At 53.6% G+C, this 21,184-nt stretch overlaps 1 protein-coding gene across 1 annotated transcript in view; it reads left to right on the top strand.

Moving 5' to 3' along the window:
• LOC147084163 (uncharacterized) overlaps window positions 1-21,184 on the top strand; it is a 47,131-nt gene that overhangs the window by 6,558 nt on the left and 19,389 nt on the right. The window contains exon 2 of the mRNA XM_085979839.1: window positions 13,011-14,143. Coding sequence (XP_085835965.1) covers window positions 13,118-14,143 — 1,026 coding nt within the window. The 5' untranslated portion in view covers window positions 13,011-13,117. The remainder of the gene's footprint in view (window positions 1-13,010; window positions 14,144-21,184) is intronic.

Below are 21,184 nucleotides of genomic sequence, written 5' to 3'. Positions count from 1 at the left end.
CACCCCCCCGGCCCTCCCGCCCTCGCCCCCCCCGGCCCTCCCGCCCTCGCCCCCCCCCGGCCCTCCCGCGCTCGCCCCCCCCGGCCCTCCCGCCCTCGCCCCCCCCGGCCCTCCCGCGCTCGGCCCTCCCGCGCGCGCCCCCCCCGGCCCTTCCGCGCTCGCCCCCCCCCCGGCCCTCCCGCGCTCGCCCCCCCCCGGCCCTCCCGCGCTCGCCCCCCCCGGCCCTCCCGCCCTCGCCCCCCCCGGCCCTCCCGCGCTCGCCCCCCCCGGCCCTCCCGCGCTCGCCCCCCCCCCGGCCCTCCCACGCTCGCCCCCCCCGGCCCTCCCGCCCTCGCCCCCCCCGGCCCTCCCGCGCTCGCCCCCCCCGGCCCTCCCGCGCTCGCCCCCCCGGCCCTCCCGCCCTCGCCCCCCCGGCCCTCCCGCGCGCGCCCCCCCGGCCCTCCCGCGCTCGCCCCCCCCGGCCCTCCCGCCCTCGCCCCCCCCGGCCCTCCCGCCCTCGCCCCCCCCGGCCCTCCCGCGCTCGCCCCCCCCCGGCCCTCCCGCGCTCGCCCCCCCGGCCCTCCCGCGCTCGCCCCCCCCCGGCCCTCCTGCGCTCGCCCCTCCCGCGCTCGCCCCCCCCCGGCCCTCCCGCGCTAGCCCCCCCCCCGGCCCTCCCGCGCTCGCCCCCCCTGGCCCTCCCGCGCTCGCCCCCCCCGGCCCTCCCGCGCTCGCCCCCCCCCCGGCCCTCCCGCGCTCGCCCCCCCCGGCCCTCCCGCGCTCGCCCCCCCCCCGGCCCTCCTGCGCTCGCCCCTCCCGCGCTCGCCCCCCCCCGGCCCTCCCACGCTGGCCCCCCCCGGCCCTCCCGCGCTCGCCCCCCCCGGCCCTCCCGCGCTCGCCCCCCCCGGCCCTCCCGCGCTCGCCCCCCCCCCGGCCCTCCCGCGCTCGCCCCCCCCGGCCCTCCCGCGCTCGCCCCGATGGGGCTCTTCTCAAGTAAACCAAGCAGTGCAATAATACATCCCCAGAATCAAGGCCCTGCTCCTGGGGAAGGTGATCAGGCCCCAGGAACTCTGAGATGAGGAGAAACTTCTTCACTCAGAGCGTGGTAGGTCTGTGGAATTTGCTGCCCCAGAGAGCTGTGGAAGCTACATCATTAAATAAATTTAAAACAGAAATAGACAGTTTCCTAGAAGTAAAGGGAATTAGGGGTTACGGGGAGCGGGCAGGAAATCAGACATGAGGCTAGGTTCGGATCGGTCATGGCCCTGTGGGTGGTGCAGCGGGCCCAGGGGCCGTGTAGCCTGGTCCTGCTCCTACTTCTTGTGTTCTAATTCTGTGTTAGATTTCAGGAGATGGTTTTATTCACAGGGATTAGTGGAGACCTCGGGAACAGGCTGCCAGCTAGGAGTCCTTCAAGAGTAAATTGGGCCTGTTCCTGGCTGGGGTGGAGATCACCTCTTGCAGAAGGTAAGTACTGCAGGAAATACAGGGGCAGAGTGATCTCCTGTACGAGTTTCGATCGCCTAGAGGGGTTGGAGAGGAATTTCCCAGATTTTTTCTCCCAAATTTGTCATTGGGTTTTTTATCTGGTTTTTCGCCTCTCCTGGGAGATCACATGGGTTCGGGTGGGATGGAGAGTGAAAGTAGATTGGAGGTTAGGATCAGATCAGCCATGATCTTATTGAATGGCGGAGCAGGCTCGAGGGGCCGATGGGCCTACTCCTGCTCCTGTTTCTTATGTTCTTATGTAACCAGTACAAGTGAAGCGACTCCTTCTCCCGGAGATTTATTAAGCGTGAATACTCCAAGAGTTGACCAAAAATTAGGTTAGTAATATTAATCAAGGAGTCAATTTCTGCTGTAAGAAGGGATGATACCTTAGCAGGTTCCTCTAATGAGGCCATATGGGTAGAACTTAAACAAAAAGGGGGCAAGCACTTTGCTGGGAATGTACTATAGGCCCCCAAACAGTAAGGGGGAGATAGAGGAACAGATATGTAGGCTAATCCCAGAGAAGTGTAGAAATAATAGGGTAATAATTGTTGGGGATTTCAACTTCCCCAATATTAACTGGGATAGTCAGAGTGTGAAAGGCTTAGAGGGTGTGGAATTCTTAAAGTGCATCCAGGAGAGCTTTTTCAGCCAACATGTAGAAAGTCCTACAAGAGAGGGGGCAGTACTGGACCTAATTCGAGGGAATATAGCAGGGCAAGTGGTAGAAAGGTTAGTAGGAGAGCATTTTGGTGACAGTGACCATAATTCGGTGAGATTTAAAGTAGTTATGGAAAAGGATAAAGATGGACCAGAAATAAAGGTTCTAAATTGGGGGAAGGCCGATTTTAATATGATAAGGCAGGATCTGGCCAAAGTGGACTGGGATCAGCTACTTGTAGGAAAATCCACATCAGAGCAGTGGGAGTCTTTCAGAAAGGAAATAGAGAGAGTACAACGCCAGCATGTTCCCGTAAAGGTCAAGGGTGGGACCAACAAGCCCAGGGAACCCTGGATGTCAAGGGACATACAAGAATGGTTTAGGAAAAAAGGCAGGCTTTTGGCAGATACAAAGGACTAAAAACAGTGGAAGCCCTAGAGGAGTATAGAAAGTGCAGGGGGGTACTTAAAAAAGAAATTAGGAGAACGAAGAGGGGGCATGAAATAACACTGGTGGGCAAAATAAAGGAAAATCCCAAGGTGTTTTATTAGTATATTAAGGTCAAGAGGAAAACCAGGGAAAGAATAGGGCCCATTAGGGACCAAAGTGGCAATTTGTGTGTAGAGCCAGAAGATGTAGGTGAGGTTTTAAATTAATATTTTGCATCTGTGTTCACTATAGAGAAGGACGATGCAGGCATAGAAATCAGGCAGGGGGATTGTGATATACTTGAACAAATTAGTACAGGTAGACTATCCTTTATCCGAAAACCTCGGGACCAGCCGTGTTTCGGTTTTCGGAGAATTTCCGATTTCGGAAGGTGGGTCGGCGGGGGGGCCGGCGGGGGGGTCGGGGCCGGCGGGGGTCCGCGGGGGGGTCGGGGTCCGCAGGGGGGTCGGCGGGGGTCGGGATCGGCGGGGGTCCGCGGGGGGTCGTGCGCACGACTTACGGTGGGGGTCGGCGGGGGTCGGGGCCGGCGGGGGGGTCCGCGGGCGGCCGTGCGCACGACTTACCCTTTATCCGAACTTCCGAAACCGGAACCCTCTAAAAACCGAAGGTTTTTTCGTTCAGCGTAAGTCGTGCGCACGACTTACGCTGAACGAAAAAACCTTCGGGCCTAGAAATTCAGTTGCGTTCGCCAGCCGTTAACGCCATAAGAGGGGTAGATTTCCAGCGCTAGGCACTTTGCGCCCGGGCGCAGGCCGGTCTGCGCCAACGCCCAACTTCAGTTGACATTTAGCGCCGGCGCAAAGTGTTTGCGCCCGCTCAGCTGCGCGCGCAGCTTATGACGTCATTTCGTCGTGCAACGCTGTTTGTGCGCCCCAAACCGGAAATTCAGTGGCGCCCGCCCAATGTGGGCGTGGCGCTGTTAAGAACTGTGAAGTGGAACGCAGCAGAGGCCCTACGGGCCTCGGGGAGCGCTAATTAAAGGGCACTTACACTGAACTATAAAGGCCAGCCATTTTGCTGCAATGACTTTAGTGCTTCGGATTTCTGGACAGAGACCAAGGAACAGACCTTACTGATTTGGGACAACAAAGGAGAGGTATTTTTGGCTTCTGGCCAGAGCTTGGAAATTTGACTCTTTGTGATTTCACTGTTTGCAAGTTTATTATGGGGGCTGCATGGGGTTCCAACCCTCAGTTCCAGCATTATGTGCGAAGGGCTCGCAGACGCTGTGTGAGAGGGGCAGCCATGCCTAGACGCAGAGGGGCCATCAGGCGTCGGCAACGTAGGCCTTACCCACTCAGGGAATACCGGCAGCAGGTGTCCTATCTCACCATGACTGCCACGCATTGTGTTAAGAGGCTGCGCTTCAGAAGGGAGGTGGTTGCAGAGATCTGCCAGCTGCTTCACAGAGATCTGCGTCCACAGCTGATGTGCAGGACGTCTCTGTCGGTGGAAGTGAAGGTCACGGTGGCTCTGAACTTTTATGCAAGCGGCTCCTTCCAAGCCGCTGCTGGGGACATAGCGAACATCTCCCAGTTCGCCGTCCATCACTGCATCCGGCAGGTCACCGATGCCCTTTTCGCAAGGAGACACCAATTCATCTCCTTCCCCATGACCCTAGAGAGGCAGGAGCAGCGTGCAGTCGGATTTGCCAGGATCGCCGACTTCCCCATGGTGCAGGGCGCCATTGACTGCACACATGTGGCTATGCGGGCACCTATCGACAATGCCGAGGATTACCGCAACTGGAAGGGCTACCATTCCCTCAATGTACAGCTGGTGTGTGACCACAGGCAGCGCATCCTAGCTGTCAATGCCCGCTTTCCAGGAAGCAGCCACGATGCATTTATCCTGCGCCAGACTACTGTGGCTGACATGTTCGAGGCACAGCCTCCACCAAGGGGATGGCTTATCGGGGACAAGGGCTACCCTTTGTGCACATGGCTCATGACCCCGCTCCGCGCGCCCAGGACCCCTGCGGAGGAGGCATACAACGAAAGCCATCAAGCCACAAGGAACATCATAGAGCAAACGATTGGCATCCTGAAGCAACGGTTCCGCTGCCTGGATCGATCCGGCGGATCTCTACAGTATTCGCCGGATAGAGTCTCCCAGTTCGTCGTCGTTTGCTGCATGCTGCACAACCTGGCTATCCGCAGGACTCAGGCACTGCCACCTCACGTTGAGCCACCACCTCAGGAGGACGAGCAGGAGGACCATGAGGAGGAGGAGGAGGAGTACCAGCCCAGAAGGGAGCCACAAGGTCCAAGGGCCGTCCACCGGCGGCTTATTGAACGACACTTCTAGGCCCCCTGTCAGGGAATGGCTTGTGGCAATGAATGCAGCCGCTCCGCAAGCCCTCAGCCGGTTAACGCAACAACCACTTGAAACATGACACCTGGACAAGCTGAATAAATAAAAAGCTTTATTTAACAAACTCAGGGCCCTTCCCACATGAAACAGAAAAACAGACAAGACCCCCAAAAAACAGTGAAAAACATATCTCACTCCCACAACCTGGGGAGGAATAACAAAACTTGTCAATCCAATTGGCCTTCATCTTCGGCCTTTCCAAAATAAGCCCCCCCCCTCCAGAACACAAACACCCCCATATAAAAAAAACAGTTGCCGACACCCTCTACTTGGTGTGCCGAGAGGGCGAGTCCTTGTGCAGGCTTCTCCGGCCCCTGCCCGACCTGTTGCTCCGCCTCAACCTGGGCCCTGTGGGTGTTGGAAGGCTGGGGAAAGGCTCCTGAGGGCCGCAATGCGTAACGGCAGATGCCCTTGGGGGTCGGCCTAGACGAGGTCCGGCCCTGGAGGGTCCGGCTGCTGACTGCTGCAGCTGTGGCTGGGCAGCATCAGTCTCTGCAGCAGCTCGTCGCACCTTGGCTGGGGGAGTGGCAGTGGCGGCTGCAGCAATGGGGGCAAGCTGGCTGATGCCAGGCGCTCGCTGGTCGCCAGAGACATTGGCACTCGGCCGGGCTGGCACTGCAGCAAGCGCAGCAATCTGGTGGAGGCCAGACCGCTGTGCTGCAGCAGGGCGGCGGGTGCCCTGTCGATGCTTCCGTGACACAGCGAGTGTGGCAGAAGTGAGTGCCCGAACTGCCCTGTTCTGTGCCCGCATCAGATCAGCCAGTGTCTGCACGGCACCACTCATGAACTCGCGACTCGCGTCCTGTGCTGCCGCGAGTTGGTCGACACCCCTGGCCTGTGCTGCCGCGAGTTGCTCGACACCCCTGGCCTGTGAGTCCCCGAAAGCGGCCACACTATGAGCCAGGGAGTCAATGGCCTGAGGCAACTGTCCCACAACCCCCATGAACTCGTTGTGGCGCCGCTCGGAGGCTGCGGACATTTCATCAAGGAGGCGCACCTCCTGGGCGAGGACCGTCTCCGGACTGGAGGGCGGACTCTCCATCTGGGGAGAAGGCCGCCGAGCTGCCCGACCCTTCCCGCGTGCCTGGACGCCACTGGGCCCAGCAACTGCCCTTCCCTGCAACACTTCCCCCCTCTGGGGAGAAGGCAGCCGTGCTGCCCGACCCTTCCCGCCTGCCTGGACGCCACTGGGCCCAGGAGCTCCACCCCCCTGCAACACTTCCCCCTGGCTCTCCTCCAGGCAAGACGTGTCCCCTCCATTGCCATCCCCTGGCGCGGATGAGGGTTCCCCCGATGTGCCGCCTTCCTCTTGGTCCTCGTCGTCCTCCTCTTCCGAGGGACTGGCACTCTCAGCTTCATGGACCTCCTCCTCACCAGCTGAAAGCAGGAAGGCACAAGAGTAGCTTTAGAGTGAGGACAGGGCGTCAGCGAGGGAGGCATGAGTGGTGGCATTATGCGCATTGGTCGGACAGTGGCAAAGGATGTAGATCTGAAGCGCAAGGGGAACGAGAGAGGTCCAAACGGTCATGTCCTTACCATTGGGGCCCAGCACAGGGTCGGCATCTCCAATAGCAACGGGGCCAACCACCCGGCCACGCATGAGTCGAGCCACGCGCTCCTCCAGGTCACTGAGCTCCTGGAACTGGCCACGGCCTCCCCCGGTGACATTCCGGCTCTTCATATTCTTGGCCAGCTTGGCCTGCAAGAGAAAGGACGGCCTCTAAGTACAGTGTGTTGCCCTGTTGTTGTCTGCACTGCCTCCCATGGTCGAATAGCATGGCCAGTGTGGTGCCCTGTTGTTGTGTGCACTGCCTCCCATGGTCGAATAGCTTGGCCAGTGTGTCAAGTGCAGAAAGTGCTATTGATGATCATGCCAGTGCCATAGCTGCGGGAGGAGGGATGGCCATTAGGCCTTTGAGGTCCTTTTGCCCATAATGTGAGGTGCACATGCAAGGATGAGGAGGACACTGGAAAGGCTACTCACCCTGACCATCCGAGTGAGGTCGTTGTACTTCTTGCGGCATTGGTCCGCACTCCTGGGGACATCGCTGGTGGATGACACCCTGTGGGCGATTTCCCTCCAGGCTCTCCTGTACTGCCTCCTGGGAGCCTTCTTGCCACTGTCCGGGCACAAGATCTCTCTTCTCTTTTCAAAAGCCTTAAGCAGCACCCTCAAAGCATGCTCTGAGAAGCGCTGCGCTCGTTCACAGGCCTTCTGCATGGCTTCAGGCGCTATTTGGGTCCACCAGCAGTGTTCAGGCCTAGCTGCAGGGCTCCACTATCCAGGGCGTGGCAGCAGACAAAGTCGACCCTTCCCCCTTTAAGAGCTGGCCGGCATCAGGGTGTCTGCTGTCAATCAAAACATGACCGCACCTGCGCTGCGCTCGGCCTCGGCGTTATCACTCTGCACCGCCGGCTTAGCGCCTAAAGATAGGAGTGCAACGCCAGTTTCAGCGCTCGCCCAAACTCCTTGGCCAAATCTACTGAATTTCGGCGAAGTGGCCTACACTTTCCGGCGGGTGCTAACTTTAGCGCCCGCCCGACTTTAGCGCCCCAGAAGTGGCGCGACTGAATTTCTAGGCCTCGGTTTTTAGAGGGTTTCGGTTTTCGGAAGTTCGGATAAAGGGTAGTCTACCTGTATCGAGAGGGAGGAGGTACTAGCGGTTTTAGCGCGCTTAAAAGTGGATAAATCCCCAGGCCCTGACGGGATGTATCCCAGGCTGCTGGGTGAGGCAAGGGAGGAGATTGCAGGGGCTCTGACACAAATTTTCAGAACGTCTCTGGCCACAGGGGAGGTGCCAGAGGACTGGAGAACAGCTAACGTAGTACCATTATTCAACAAGCGTAGTAGGGATAAACCAGGGAATTACTGGCCAGTGAGCCGAACATCAGTGGTCGGGAAATTATTGAAAAAAAATCTGAGGGACAGAATTAGTCTCCACTTGGAGAGGCAAGGATTAATCAAGGATAGTCAGCATAGCTTTGTCAGGGGGAGATCATGTCTAACCAATTTGATTGAATTTTTCGAGGGGGTGACTAGGTGTGTGGATGAGGGTAGTGCAGTTGATGTGATCTGCATGGACTTCAGTAAGGCTTTTGACAAAGTCCCACATGGGAGACTGGTCAAGAAGGTAAGAGCCCATGGGATCCAGGGCAATTTGGCACATTGGATCCAAAATTGGCTTAGTGGCAGGAGGTAGAGGGTGATGGTCGAAGGTTGTTTTTGTGACTGGAAGCCTGTGTCCAGTGGTGTAACGCAGGGATCGGTGCTGGGTCCTTTGCTGCTTGTAGTGTACATTAATGATTTAGATATGAATGTAGGAGGTATGATCAGTAAGTTCGCTGATGACACGAAAATTGGTGGAGTGGTAAATAGCGAGGAGGGAAGCCTCAGGCTACAGGAGAATATAGATGGGTTGGTTAGATGGGCAGAACAGTGGCAAATGGAATTTAACCCTGAAAAGTGTGAGGTGATGCATTTTGGGAGGACTAACAAGGGAATACACAATGAATGGTAGAACCCTAGGAAGGACAGAGGATCAGAGGGACCTTGGTTGCATGTACATAAATCCCTGAGGGCAGCAGGACAGCTAGATAAGGTGGTTAAGAAGGCATATGGGATACTTATATTCTATGCCTCGGCTAATGAAGGCAAGAGCAGGGAGGTTATGATGGAGCTGTACAAAACGCTAGTTAGGCCACAGCTGGAATACTGTGTGCAGTTCTGGTTGCGACACTATAGGAAGGATGTGATTGCATTGGAGAGGGTGCAGAGAAGATTCACCAGGATGTTACCTGGGCTGGAGCGCTTCAGCTATGAAGAGAGACTGGACAGGCTGGGGTTGTTTTCCTTAGAGCAGAGAAAGCTAAGGGGGGACCTGATTGAGGTGTACAAAATTATGAGGGGCATAGATAGGGTAGATAGTAAGGAACTTTTCCCCTTAGTAGAGGGGTCAATAACCAGGGGCATAGTTTCAAGGTAAGGGGCAGGAGGTTTAGAGGGGATTTGAGGAAAAGCTTTTTCACCCAGAGGGTGGTTGGAATCTGGAACTCACTGCCTGAAAGGGTGGTAGAGGCAGGAACCCTCACAACATTCAAGAAGCATTTAGATGAGCACTTGAAACGCCATAGCATACAAGGCTACGGACCAAATGCTGGAAAATGGGATGAGAATAGACAGGGCTTGATGGCCGGCGCGGGCACGATGGGCCGAAGGACCCCTTTCTGTGCTGTATAACTCTATGACTCTATGGTAGCACTCTTGCCTCTGAGGCATAAGGTTGTGGGTTCAAGTCCCACTCCAGAGACTTGAGCACAAAAATCCAGGCTTACACTCCAGTGCAGCACTGAGGCACTGTCAGAGGTGGCGTCTTTCAGATGAGACATTAAACTGAGGCCCGGTCTGCTCTCTCAGGTGGATGTAAAAGATTCCATGGCACTATTTTGAGAAAGAAAGACTTGCATTTATATAGTGCTTTCATGACCAGCAGAAGTCATGAAGTGCTTTACAGCCAATGAAGTACTTTTGAGGTGTAGTCACTGTTGTAATGTGGGAAAGAGCAGGGGAAATATCCCCGGTGTCCCAGCCAATGTTTATCCCTCAATCAATGTAACAAAAGGATAATAGCAAAATACTGCGGATGCTGGAAATCTGAACTAACAACAGGAAATGCTGGAAACACTCAGCAGGCCAGGCAACATCCGTAGAGAGAGAAACAGAGTTAACAAAAAGATAGATTATCTGGTCATTATCACATTGCTGTTTGTGGGAGCTTGCTGTGCGCTATTTGACTGCCGCATTTCTTACATTACAACAGTGACTACACTTCAAAAGTACTTCATTGGCTGTAAAGCACTTTGGGTCATCCGGTGGTGGTGAAGGCGCTATAGAAATGCAAGTGTTTCTTTCTTCACTGGTCTCACCAGCGACCTCTTCTGGCTGATGGTTGATTGACTGACGATAGTCCGCGCATGCGCACAGGGAGCAGCGGTTTGGACCGAGTCCGGCACAGCGACCCCTCCTGGTCACCAAGGGCAACAACCGCGCATGCCCAGAGGAGACCAACCCCCCTCCCCCACTCGGAGCTGCGCCTGCGCACTCGGATCCTGCCGGACGGAGTCGGTGCGGGGCATTCCGGGGAAAGGCCTTGGTGTCGGGTCCAGAGTCGCGATCGGTGACGCAAAGTGAGTTTTCTCCGCTCCGATTGGGTGGAGAATCGCGCGGGGTGGAGGGGGAGGGGTGGATCGGGAGAGAATAAAGAGAAATAGAAAAACCTGAGAGTCGGCGAGGCCCCGGACCGAGCGGCGTCAGTTGGACGGAGCACGTGATCTCCTCGGGGACACGTGACCCAGCCCAGGGCCTGATTGACGGGAGCTTCCGACCAATAGGGAGTGAGCGGGGCGTGGCTGGAGGATCGAGCCGGCAGCGGGTCCTCCAGCCAATCGGGGAGCCTGAGGGGTGGGCCTAGTGCCGGCTGATTGTCTGATCCGCAGGGCAGCGAGTTTCTCCAGTCCCTTGTTCAGGGCCCGGGGCCCGGGGAGGCTGTGGGCCTTTATTCCCCTCATTGGACACAAGGCTCTTTGGCTCACAACACACTGGCTCAGGTTTTAATAGAGACTTTTTAAATTCATCAATAAAAGCAGATAAACCCCGTGCTTCTGTGGAACAAACTTTCTAATATTTTATAGAATCATAGAATGGTTACAGCACAGAAGGAGGCCATTCGGCCCGTCGAGCCCGTGCCGGCTCTCTGCAAGACCACTTCAGCGAGTCCCACTCCCCGCCCTTTCCCCGTAACCCTGCAATTCTTTTTCATTCAGGTACTTATCCAATTCCCTTTTGAAAGCCGTGATTGAATCTGCCTCCACCACCCTTTCAGGCAGTGCATTCCAGATCCTAACCACTCGCTGCGTAAAAAAGTTTTTCCTCATGTCGCCTTTGGTTCTTCTGCCAATCACCTTAAATCTGTGTCCTCTGGTTCGCGACCCTTCCACCAATGGGAACAGTTTCTCTCTATCTACTCTGTCCAGAACCCTCATCATTTTGAACACCTCTATCAAATCTCCTCTCAACCTTCTCTACTCTAAGGAGAACCACCCCAGCTTCTCCAGTCTATCCACGTAACTGAAGTCCCTCATCCCTGGAACCATTCTTGTAAATCTTTTCTGCACCCTCTCTAAAGCCTTCACATCCTTCCTAAAGTGCGGTGCCCAGAATTGGACACAATACTCCAGTTGAGGCCGAACCACTGTTTTATAAAGGTTCATCATAACCTCCTTGCTTTTGCACTCTATACCTCTATTCATGAAGCCCAGGTTCCCGTATGCTTTTTTAGCTGCTTCCTCAACCTGCCCTGCCACCTTCAATGATTTGTGCACACATACCCCCCGGTCTCTCTGTTCATGCACCCACTTTAGGATTGTACCCTTTAGTTTATATTGCCTCTCCTCATTCTTCCTACCAAAATATATCAGTTCGCACTTTTCCGCCCATTCCACCAGCCTGTCTATGCCCTCTTGAAGTCTATCACTATCCTCCTCACTGTTCACTTTACTTCCAAGTTTTGTGTCATCTGCATATTTTGAAACTGTGCCCTGTACACCCAAGTCAAAGTCATTAATATATATCAAGAAAAGCAGTGATCCTAGTACCGACCCCTGGGGAACACCACTGTGTACCTTCCTGCAGTCTGAAAAACAACCGTTCACCACTACTCACTGTTTCCTGTCACTTTGCCAATTTCGTATCCATGCTGCCACTGTCCCAATTATTCCATGGGCTTCAACTTTGCTGGTAAGCCTAGTATGTGGCTCTTTGCCGAACGCCTTTTGGAAATCCATGTACACCACGTTAACCGCATTGCCCTCATCAACCCTCTGTTACCTCATCAAAAAACTCAGTCAGAATCAGAGCGGCCAGGCCCCAGCACCAGGAAACCCAGGGTGCAGCGCCTCCCCCATCCGAGCTGCCGCTTCCCGGTTTCTGCAGCCGGTTCCACCAAGTCCGACTCGGGACAAAGGACAGGAGCCAGGCTCCCAGAATGGCCCGTGGCCCCGGAGAGCATGTGCACTCTCAGCGGGGAAATCAGCGCGTTGGATAGAGCGGTTTCTGGGGCGCGGTGATTGTGGGTGCTGCGGCCACCATTAGTCAACAGCTGTGGGGAAGAGTTTTATTGCAGGTGATGGAAGGTAGGTCCCTGGCCCCCTGTGTAGGTCTTTTTGTTGCTTCAGTTTGAGCTGGAGTGGAGATGGAGGAGAAGCTGCTGGGTTTAATCCCCAGTACTTCTGAGCCCAGGGGGACCCAACAGTTTCCAATGTGTGACAGTCAAGGGTGGTGGATTCTGGGGGAGATTAGGTTGTTACACAGACACTGTCCCTACAATGTAAAAGAGTATTGTTTTAGGAATAAGTATTTCTGTAGAGGCTTTTAATCCATTTTACATATACAGGTTTGTTTTAATTCATTCTTGGGATGTGGGCGTCGCTCGCAAGACCAGAATATGTTGCCAATCCCCATTTTCCCGTTGAGAAGGTGATGGTGGGCCGCCTTCTTGAACCGCTGCAGTCCGTGTGGTGAAGGTACTCCCACAATGCTGTTGTGTAAGGAGTTCCAGGATTTTCACCCAGTGATGATGTAGCAACGGCGATATATGTCCAAGTCAGGATGGTGTGTGACTGGGAGAACTTGGAGGTGATGGTGTTCCCATGCACCTTCTGCCCTTGTCCTTCTAGGTGCTGGAGGTTGTGGGTTTTGGAGGTTCTGTCAAAGTTCTGGTCGAGTTGCAGATGTATAAAGTCCGTCTCCTTCACCCCCTCCCACTCCCACCTCTCTCTCTCTCTCTCTCCTCCCATAGAGGCCAGAGGCCCAGACCAGGTGGCAGATTCCCTTCACCAAGGGACATTAGTGAACCAGTGGGATTTTATGACAATCCGGCAGCTTTCATGGTCACTTTTTTCTAGTGCCGGCCCCACAAATGACCAGATTCATGGAGCTCAATTTCACAACCTGCCTCTTTAGTGGGTTCTCTCTCACGCTCCCTGTTTTAAATTCATTTTACAGGGTATTAGAAGGGGAGGATTTGCAGACAGGAAACTCAAACCAAACATCACGTCAAGATCTGACACTCACTCGATTCATCAGGAACTGAATATCATCGGCCTTTGAATATGGAAGCAAAAAGCACCGTTCACATCGGGGAGAGGCCGTTCACCTGCTCCGAGTGTGGGAAGGGATTCACTAATTCATCCCGCCTGCTGAGACACCAGCGAGTTCACACTGATGAGAGACCTTTTAACTGCTCGGACTGTGGGAAGTGCTTTAAAAGTTCCGGGGCACTGATACACCATCAACGTGTTCACACTGGGGAGAGACCGTTCAGGTGCTCACACTGTGGGACTGGGTTTGGGCAGTCATCTGACCTCACTGTACACCAGCGAGTTCACACTGGGGAGAGGCCGTTCACCTGCTCCGTGTGTGGGAAGGGATTCACTCGCTCATCCCACCTGCTGACACACCAGCGAGTTCACACTGGGGAGAGGCCATTCACCTGCTCCGTGTGTGGGAAGGGATTCGCTCGTTCATCCAACCTGCTGATACACCAGCGAGTTCACACTGATGAGAGACCTTTTAAATGCTCGGACTGTGGGAAGTGCTATAAAGTGTCCGGGGAACTGATACGCCATCAACGTGTTCACACTGATGAGAGACCGTTCAGGTGCTCTCACTGCAGGACTGGGTTCAGGCGATCATCTGACCTCACTGTACACCTGTGCACTCACACTGGGGAGAGGCCGTTCACCTGCTCTCACTGCGGGACTGGGTTTAGGCAGTCATCTGAGCTCACTATACACCAGCGCACTCACACTGGGGAGCGGCCGTTCACCTGCTCCGTGTGTGGGAAGGGATTCACTCGCTCATCCCACCTGCTGACACACCAGCGCACTCACACTGTGGAGAGGCCGTTCACCTGCCCTGAGTGTGGGAAGGGATTCACTGAGTCATCCCACCTGCTGACACACCAGCGAGTTCACACTGGGGAGAGACCGTTCACCTGCCCTGAGTGTGGGAAGGGATTCACTCAGTCATCCCACCTGCTGAGACACCAGCGAGTTCACACTGGGGAGAGGCCGTTCACCTGCCCTGAGTGTGGGAAGGGATTCACTCAGTCATCCAACCTACTGACACACCAGCGAGTTCACAAGTGACTGCAGGGATTGGATTCTGTTGTTGCTGCTGTTAATCACATCCAGGACTGAACCATGTTCATTCTGACAGGTGGGGATTGTTTCTGCTGATGTTAATAAGTCCGGGAACTGGGCTGGAGTTTAATATTCTGGATAGATGTCAAATAAATCAGCTTTGTGTTAAACACATTGTTGCAGATTTTCTTCTTTCCCACCTCAGTGTTTAGCATCACCTGGCTGGAGCTCAGAAAGGACAATCTGGGGGAGGATCATACGGTGGGAACAGAACTCCAGCCTGGACACTGTCCTTCAGGGCCACACTGAGAGGGGCAAACGGCACTTTGGTCTTTCTCGTCTCTCTTCACTGACAGCAAAGTTGCCGTGCGGGTTAATCTCGAGGCGTGTGAGAAATGTGTCCCAGCTGCTCTCTGCCATGGTTTAGAGCTCCTAGACACGGAACTGGAGGCTCCTTTACGAATGTAGCCCAGTGCTTTTTATTTAATGGCCTTATTAACCTGTGTTGCTACTTTTAGTGATTTGTGTATCTGTATCCCTGGATCCCTCTGCTCCTCCAGCCCATTTAGACTATTAGGGGGAAATTCGGTGGCGCCCCCTTTGGGTCGCTAACGTCACCGGGGCTAATTTTAGCGCCCTGAAAAAGTTAGCGCCCCTGCGCATTAAATTCAGTGGTAGCGCCCCAGGCAGGAGGCGGGGTGGTAATGGAAGCGCTCCCTTCCCTCTTGAGGCGCTACCAGTGAATTTCACGGTGCTTTGTGTAACGTCGCCATACCCGTCGGCACATAGCACCATGTTATAGCAGACCTCCCTCCCTGATTAAAGGGGAGGGGCATGGCACTGCGCACACCGGGGCCCTGCTGGGCCACTGGGGAACGGGGTGTTGGATCAAGAGGAGCGCCGGGCTGAGAGATCGTGGCCGGCACCCTGAAGAATAAAGGGGAAACATAGAAGATAGGAGCAGGAGTCGGCCATTCGGCCCTTCGCGCCTGCTCCGCCATTCAATGAGATCATGGCTGATCATCCAAATTCAGTACCCGGTCCCTGCCTTCTCCCCATATCCCTTGATCCCTTTAGCCTTAAGAAATATATCCAACTCTTTTTGAATATATTTAATGAACTGGCCTCCACCGCCCTCTGTGGCAGAGAATTCCACAGGTTCACCACTCTATGGGTGAAGAAATTCCTCCGGATTTCAGTCCTAAATGGCTTACCCCTTATCCTTAGACTATGACCCCTGGTTCTGGACTCCCCGGCCATCATAAAAATCCTTCCTGCATCTAGTCTGTCCAGACCTGACAGAATTTTATAAGTTTCGATGAGATCCCCTCTCAATCTTCTAAACTACAGTGAGTATAATCCCAATCGACACAATCTCTCCTCATACGTCATTCCTACCATCCCAGGTATCAGCCTGGTGAATCTTCGCTGCACTCCTTCCATGGCAAGAACGTCCTTCCTCAGGTAAGGCGACCAAAACTGCACACAATACTCAAGGTGCGGTCTCACCAAGGCCCTGTACAACTGTAGCAAGACATCCTTATTCCTGTACTCGAACCCTCTTGCTACGAAGGCCAACATACCATTTGCCTTCTTAACTGCCTGCTGCACCTGCATGCTTACCTTCAGCGACTGGTGCACAAGAACACCCAGGTCTCTTTGCACTTCCCCTTCTCCCAATCTATTGCCATTCAAATAATAATCTGCCTTCCTGTTTTTGCCACCAAAGTGGATAACCTCACATTTATCCACATTATAGTGCATTTGCCATGTTTCTGCCCAATCACCCAATCTGTCCAAATACATCCTCCTCACAGCTTACCCTCCCACCCAGCTTTGTGTCGTCTGCAAATTTGGAGATAATACAAAGGGATCTGGGGGTCCTGGTGCATGAAACACAGAAGGTTAGTATGCAGGTACAGCAGGTGATCAGGAAGGCCAATGGAATCTTGGCTTTTATTGCAAGGGGGATGGAGTATGAAAGCAGGGAAGTCTTGCTTCAGTTTCCATATTTAAGAAAATATATACTTGCTCTCGAGGCAGTTCAGAGAAGGTTCACTCGGTTGATTCCGGAGATGAGGGGGTTGACTTATGAGGAAAGGTTGAGTAGGTTGGGCCTCTACTCATTGGAGTTCAGAAGAATGAGAGGCGATCTTATCGAAACATATAAGATTGTGAGGGGGCTTGATCGGGTGGATGCAGTGAGGATGTTTCCACTGATGGGTGAGACTAGAACTAGGGGGCATAATCTTAGAATAAGGGGCTGCCGTTTGAAAACTGAGATGAGGAGAAACTTCTTCACTCAGAGTGTGGTAAATCTATGGAATTTGCTACCTCAGAGAGCTGTGGAAGCTGCGACATTAAATAAATTTAAAACGGAGATAGACAGTTTCCTAACTGATAAGGGAATTAGGGGTTACGGGGAGGGGGCAGGGAAGTAGACGTGAGTCTAGGTTCGGATCAGCCATGATCCTATTGAATGGCGGAGCAGGCCCGAGGGGCCGTATGGCCTACTCCTGCTCCTACTTCTTATGTTCTTTTTCTCTTCACATATCTATAAAAGCTTTTACATTCAGTTTTTATGTTCCCTGCAAGCTTACTCTCATATTCTATTTTCCCCTTCTTAATTAATCCCTTTGTCCTCCTTTGTTGAATCCTAAACTGCTCCCAATCCTCAGGTTTACTGCTTTTTCTGGCCAATTTATATGTCCTCTCCTTGGATCTTATGCTATCCCTAATTTCCCTTGTTAGCCATGGTTGAGTCACTTTTTTGTTTTATTTTTATGCCAAACTGGGATGAACAAATTCTGTAGTTCATCCATGCGGTCTTTGAATGTTTGCCATTGCCTATCCACCGTCAACCCTTTGAGTGACATTCCCCAATCAATCCTACCCAACTCGCTCCTCAGACCATCGTAGTTTCCTTTATTTAAATTTAGGACCCTAGTCTCTGAGTCAACAACTTCATTCTCCATCTTAATGAAGAATTCGATCATATTATGATCACTCCGACCCAAGGGGCCTCGTAGAACAAGATTGCTAATTAATCCTTTCTCGTTACATAATACCCAGTCTAAGATGGCCTGACCTCTGGTTGGTTCCTCGACATATTGGTCCAGGAATCCATCCCGTAAACACTCCAGGAATTCCTCCGCCACAGTAGAGGACATGAGAGGGGGGGAGGGAGTCCCTTTAAATGTGGAGGAGTTGGGTGTCCCTTTAAATGTGCAGGAGGTGGGTGTCCCTTTAAATGTGGAGGGGGTGGTTGTGCCTTTAAATGTGCAGGGGGTGGTTGTCCCTTTAAATATGCAGGGGTTGGGTGTCCCTTTAAATGTGCAGGGGGTGGGTGTCCCTTTAAATGTGGAGAGGCAGGGCCGCGCATGCTCATTCGGTCCACCACAAAAGGAGGCTGCCAGTGCGCCTGTGCGGGGCCTCCGGGGAGAAGACGGAAGGCCGGGCCCGGGGAAGAGGCAGATTCAGCGGCCGGGGTAAAGTGTTGGGGAATCGATTTAAATTGAGGTGAGGGGGGAGCGGAGCGAGATTATAAACTAAAATACGAGAAAAACCAAACCTGAGAGTCGGGCGGGACCTCCGCGGACGCCGAATGGAGCGGATTGAGCTGCGTGAGATGGTGGAGTGAGACGGAGGAATGTGATTCTGACTGACGGGAGCGCTGACCAATAGGAAGAGGGTTCAGCTGGGAGGACTGAACTGGGCAGCCTGGTCCTCCAAGCAATGGCGGCGTGGCTAGTGGGCGGGACCTTCTTCCCCGGGCGTTGGTGGGCTGGGACCCGTTTGTGACGCCATCAGAGGAAGAGGCCATTCAGGTGGATGGAGGCCGGCCCGGCCTGTGATTGGCGGGAGCTCTGACCAATAGGGCGAGGGCTGAGGTGGGAGGGCTGAACTGGGCGGCCTGGTCCTCCAACCAATGGCGACGCGGCAAGGGGGCGGGGCCTCCTCTCCAGCTCAGGTGCGCTGGGGCCGATTGTGACGCGCTGTCCCCAGGTGAGAGCAGCTCAGTCAGCACAGAGCTGGGGCTGGAATCTGGGAGAGGGGCCGCAGGCAGCGGGCCTGGCAAAGGGGCACAAGCTTCACAATACAAGCTGCTTTCAAATGCACAATTGTTTCCTCCAGACAGCCTTGGTCACTCTGCAAAAAAAACTGTTTAACAATTCATCATAACTCCCCTGCTTTAGGAGAGGCGCAGAGTGCAAAAAGCAAGGAAGTTATGATGAAACTGTGTAAAAGACTGGAGTCAGCTGTGGCTTAGTGGATAGCAGAGCCAGAAGGTTGTGGGTTCAAATCCCGCTCCAGGGACTTGAGCATATAAAGCGAGGCTGACACTCCAGTGTGGTGCTGAGGGAGTGCCGCACTGTCGGAGGAGCAGTACTGAGGGAACGCCGCACTGTCGGAGGGGCAGTACTGAGGGAGCGCCGCACTGTCGGGGGAAGCAATGCTGTGGGAGTGCCGCATTGTCGGAGGGGCAGTACTGAGGGAGCGCCGCACTGTTGGGGGGGTAGTGCTGAGGGAGCACCGCACTGTCGGAGGGGCAGTACTGAGGGAGCACTGCACTGCAGGCAGGGCAGTACTGAGGGAACGCCGCACTGTTGGAGAGACAGTACTGAGGGAGCGCCGCCCTGTCAGAGGGTCAGTACTGAGGGAGTGTCGCAGGGGCAGTACTGAGGGAGCACTGCACTGTCGGATTGTCAGTACTACATAGAAACATAGAAGATAGGAGCAGGATTAGGCCATTCGGCCCTTCGAGCCTGCTCTGCCATTTAATGAAATCATGGCTGATCATCCAAATTCAGTACCCTGTCCCTGCCTTCTCCCCATATCCCTTGATCCCTTTAGCCTTAAGAAATATATCCAACTCTTTTTTGAATATATTTAATGAACTGGCCTCCACCGCCCTCTGTGGCAGAGAATTCCACAGGTTCACCACTCTCTGGGTGAAGAAATTCCTCCTCATTTCAGTCCTAAATGGCTTACCCCTTATCCTTAGACTATGACCCCTGGTCCTGGACTCCTCGGCCATCATAAACATCCTTCCTGCATCTAGTCTGTCCAAGCCTGACAGAATTTTATTGACAAGGTATTGACTTTGATAGAGAACTGGTTGGCAGACAGAATGCAAAGAGTTGGAATAAATGGGTTGTTTTCCGAGTGGCAGGCAGTGACTAGTGGGGTACCACAAAGATCGGTCCTAGGACCCCAGCTGTTCACTATATATATCAATGATCTGGACGAGGAAATTGGATGTAGTATCTCCAAATTTGCAGATGACACAAAGCTGGGTGGGAGGGTATGCTGTGAGGAGGATGTCGTGAAACTCCAGTACGATTTGGACTGGTTGGGTGATTGGGCAGAAACATGGCAAATGCTCTATAATGTGGATAAATTTGAGGTTATCGACTTTGGTGGCAAAAACAGGAAGGCAGATTATTATTTGAATGGCAATAGATTGGGAGAAGGGGAGGTGCAAAGAGACCTGGGTGTTCTTGTGCACCAGTTGCTGAAGGTAAGCATGCAGGTGCAGCAGGCGGTTAAGAAGGCAAATGGTATGTTGGCCTTCGTAGCAAGAGGGTTCGAGTACAGGAACAAGGATGTCTTGCTGCAGTTGTACAGGGCCTTGGTGAGACCGCACCTTGAGTATTGTGTGCAGTTTTGTTCACCTTATCTGAGGAAGGATGTTCTTGCCATGGAGGGAATGCAGCGAAGATTCACCAGGCTGATACCTGAGATGGCAGGAATGATGTATGAGGAGAGATTGGGTCGACTGGGCTTGTACTCGCTGGAGTTTAGAAGATTGAGAGGGGATCTCATCAAAACCTATAAAATTCTGTCAGGCCTGGACAGACTAGATGCAGGAAGGATGTTCCCGATGGCCGGGGAGTCCAGAATTAGGGGTCATAATCTAAGGATAAAGGGTAAGCCATTTAGGACTGAGATGAGGAGGAATTTCTTCACCTAGAGAGTGGTGAACCTGTGGAATTCTCGACCACAGAGGGCGGTGGAGGCCAGTTCATTAAATATATTCAAGAAGGAGTTGGATATATTTCTTAAGGCTAAAGGATCAAGGGATATAGGGAGAAGGCAGGGACAGAGTACTGAATTTGGATGATCAGCCATGATCTCATTGAATTGCGGAGCAGGCTCGAGGGGCCGAATGGCCTACACCTGCTCCTATCTTCTATGTTTGCTCCTCCAACGTGCGCGCTCCACCAATGAGCGAGGGGAGGCGGAGCCTGAAGGACCGACCGAGGGGCTTTGGTCCTGCAACCAATCGCGGCGAAGGAGGAGGCGGGACCTGGAACCGGCTCATTGGACGGATCGGCCTGCCGCCTTTTTGTAAATGGGCCTGCTCAGGATCTGTGAGCCTGGGAAAGTTTATTTTTAATGTTCCTTTCACATTTTACAGCTCAAACTAATCTTGTGTTGCAGAAGATACATTTAAAAAACAGTATGTTTTCAAATTGATATAGCAGAAACAAAAATCCTCTGGAGCAAATACTTGTGAGTAAAAATACTTTTTCTCCCTGAATTAATTTTTAAAATATAAATTTCCAGCATTTTTAATTATTAATTTTAAGCACTTTGAGAAATATGGGAGTGGTGGGGGTTCTCTTAAAGGGACAGGCACACTGTGATTTTCATTAAAGGGACTGCGTCTCCCTTTTTATAATATACATGTAAGAGACTGACATTTAAAGTAGGGCTAATCCCCTGCTCCCGTGAGTGCTTGGCGAGAAATCAGGTGCTGTTTGCTCTCGCCCCCTCCCAATTTTCTGCCAAGGGACAGAAAGCAGAGAGTAGTGGTGAACGGTTTCTTTTCAGACTGGAGGGAGGTAAACAGTGATGTTCCCCAGGGGTCGGTATTAGGACCAATGTTCCCTCTTTTTTTTTGAGGTGCGTGGCCCCTTTAACGGGCTGCACGGCCCATTCAAATTTCCGCGCATGCGCGTTTATTCCATTTATAGGGCGGTGAGCCGGCTGCGCGGGACCTCCAGACCGCTGCGTGGCCGCGCAACTTAA

Source organism: Somniosus microcephalus, unplaced genomic scaffold (genome assembly GCF_052327205.1).
Source record: "Somniosus microcephalus isolate GS21.2 unplaced genomic scaffold, FLI_Smic_1.0 scaffold1, whole genome shotgun sequence".
In the NCBI taxonomy this organism is placed as follows: domain Eukaryota; kingdom Metazoa; phylum Chordata; class Chondrichthyes; order Squaliformes; family Somniosidae; genus Somniosus; species Somniosus microcephalus.
The sequence above is the reverse complement of the archived record's forward strand: the minus strand, read 5'-3'. Positions and strand labels throughout refer to the sequence as shown.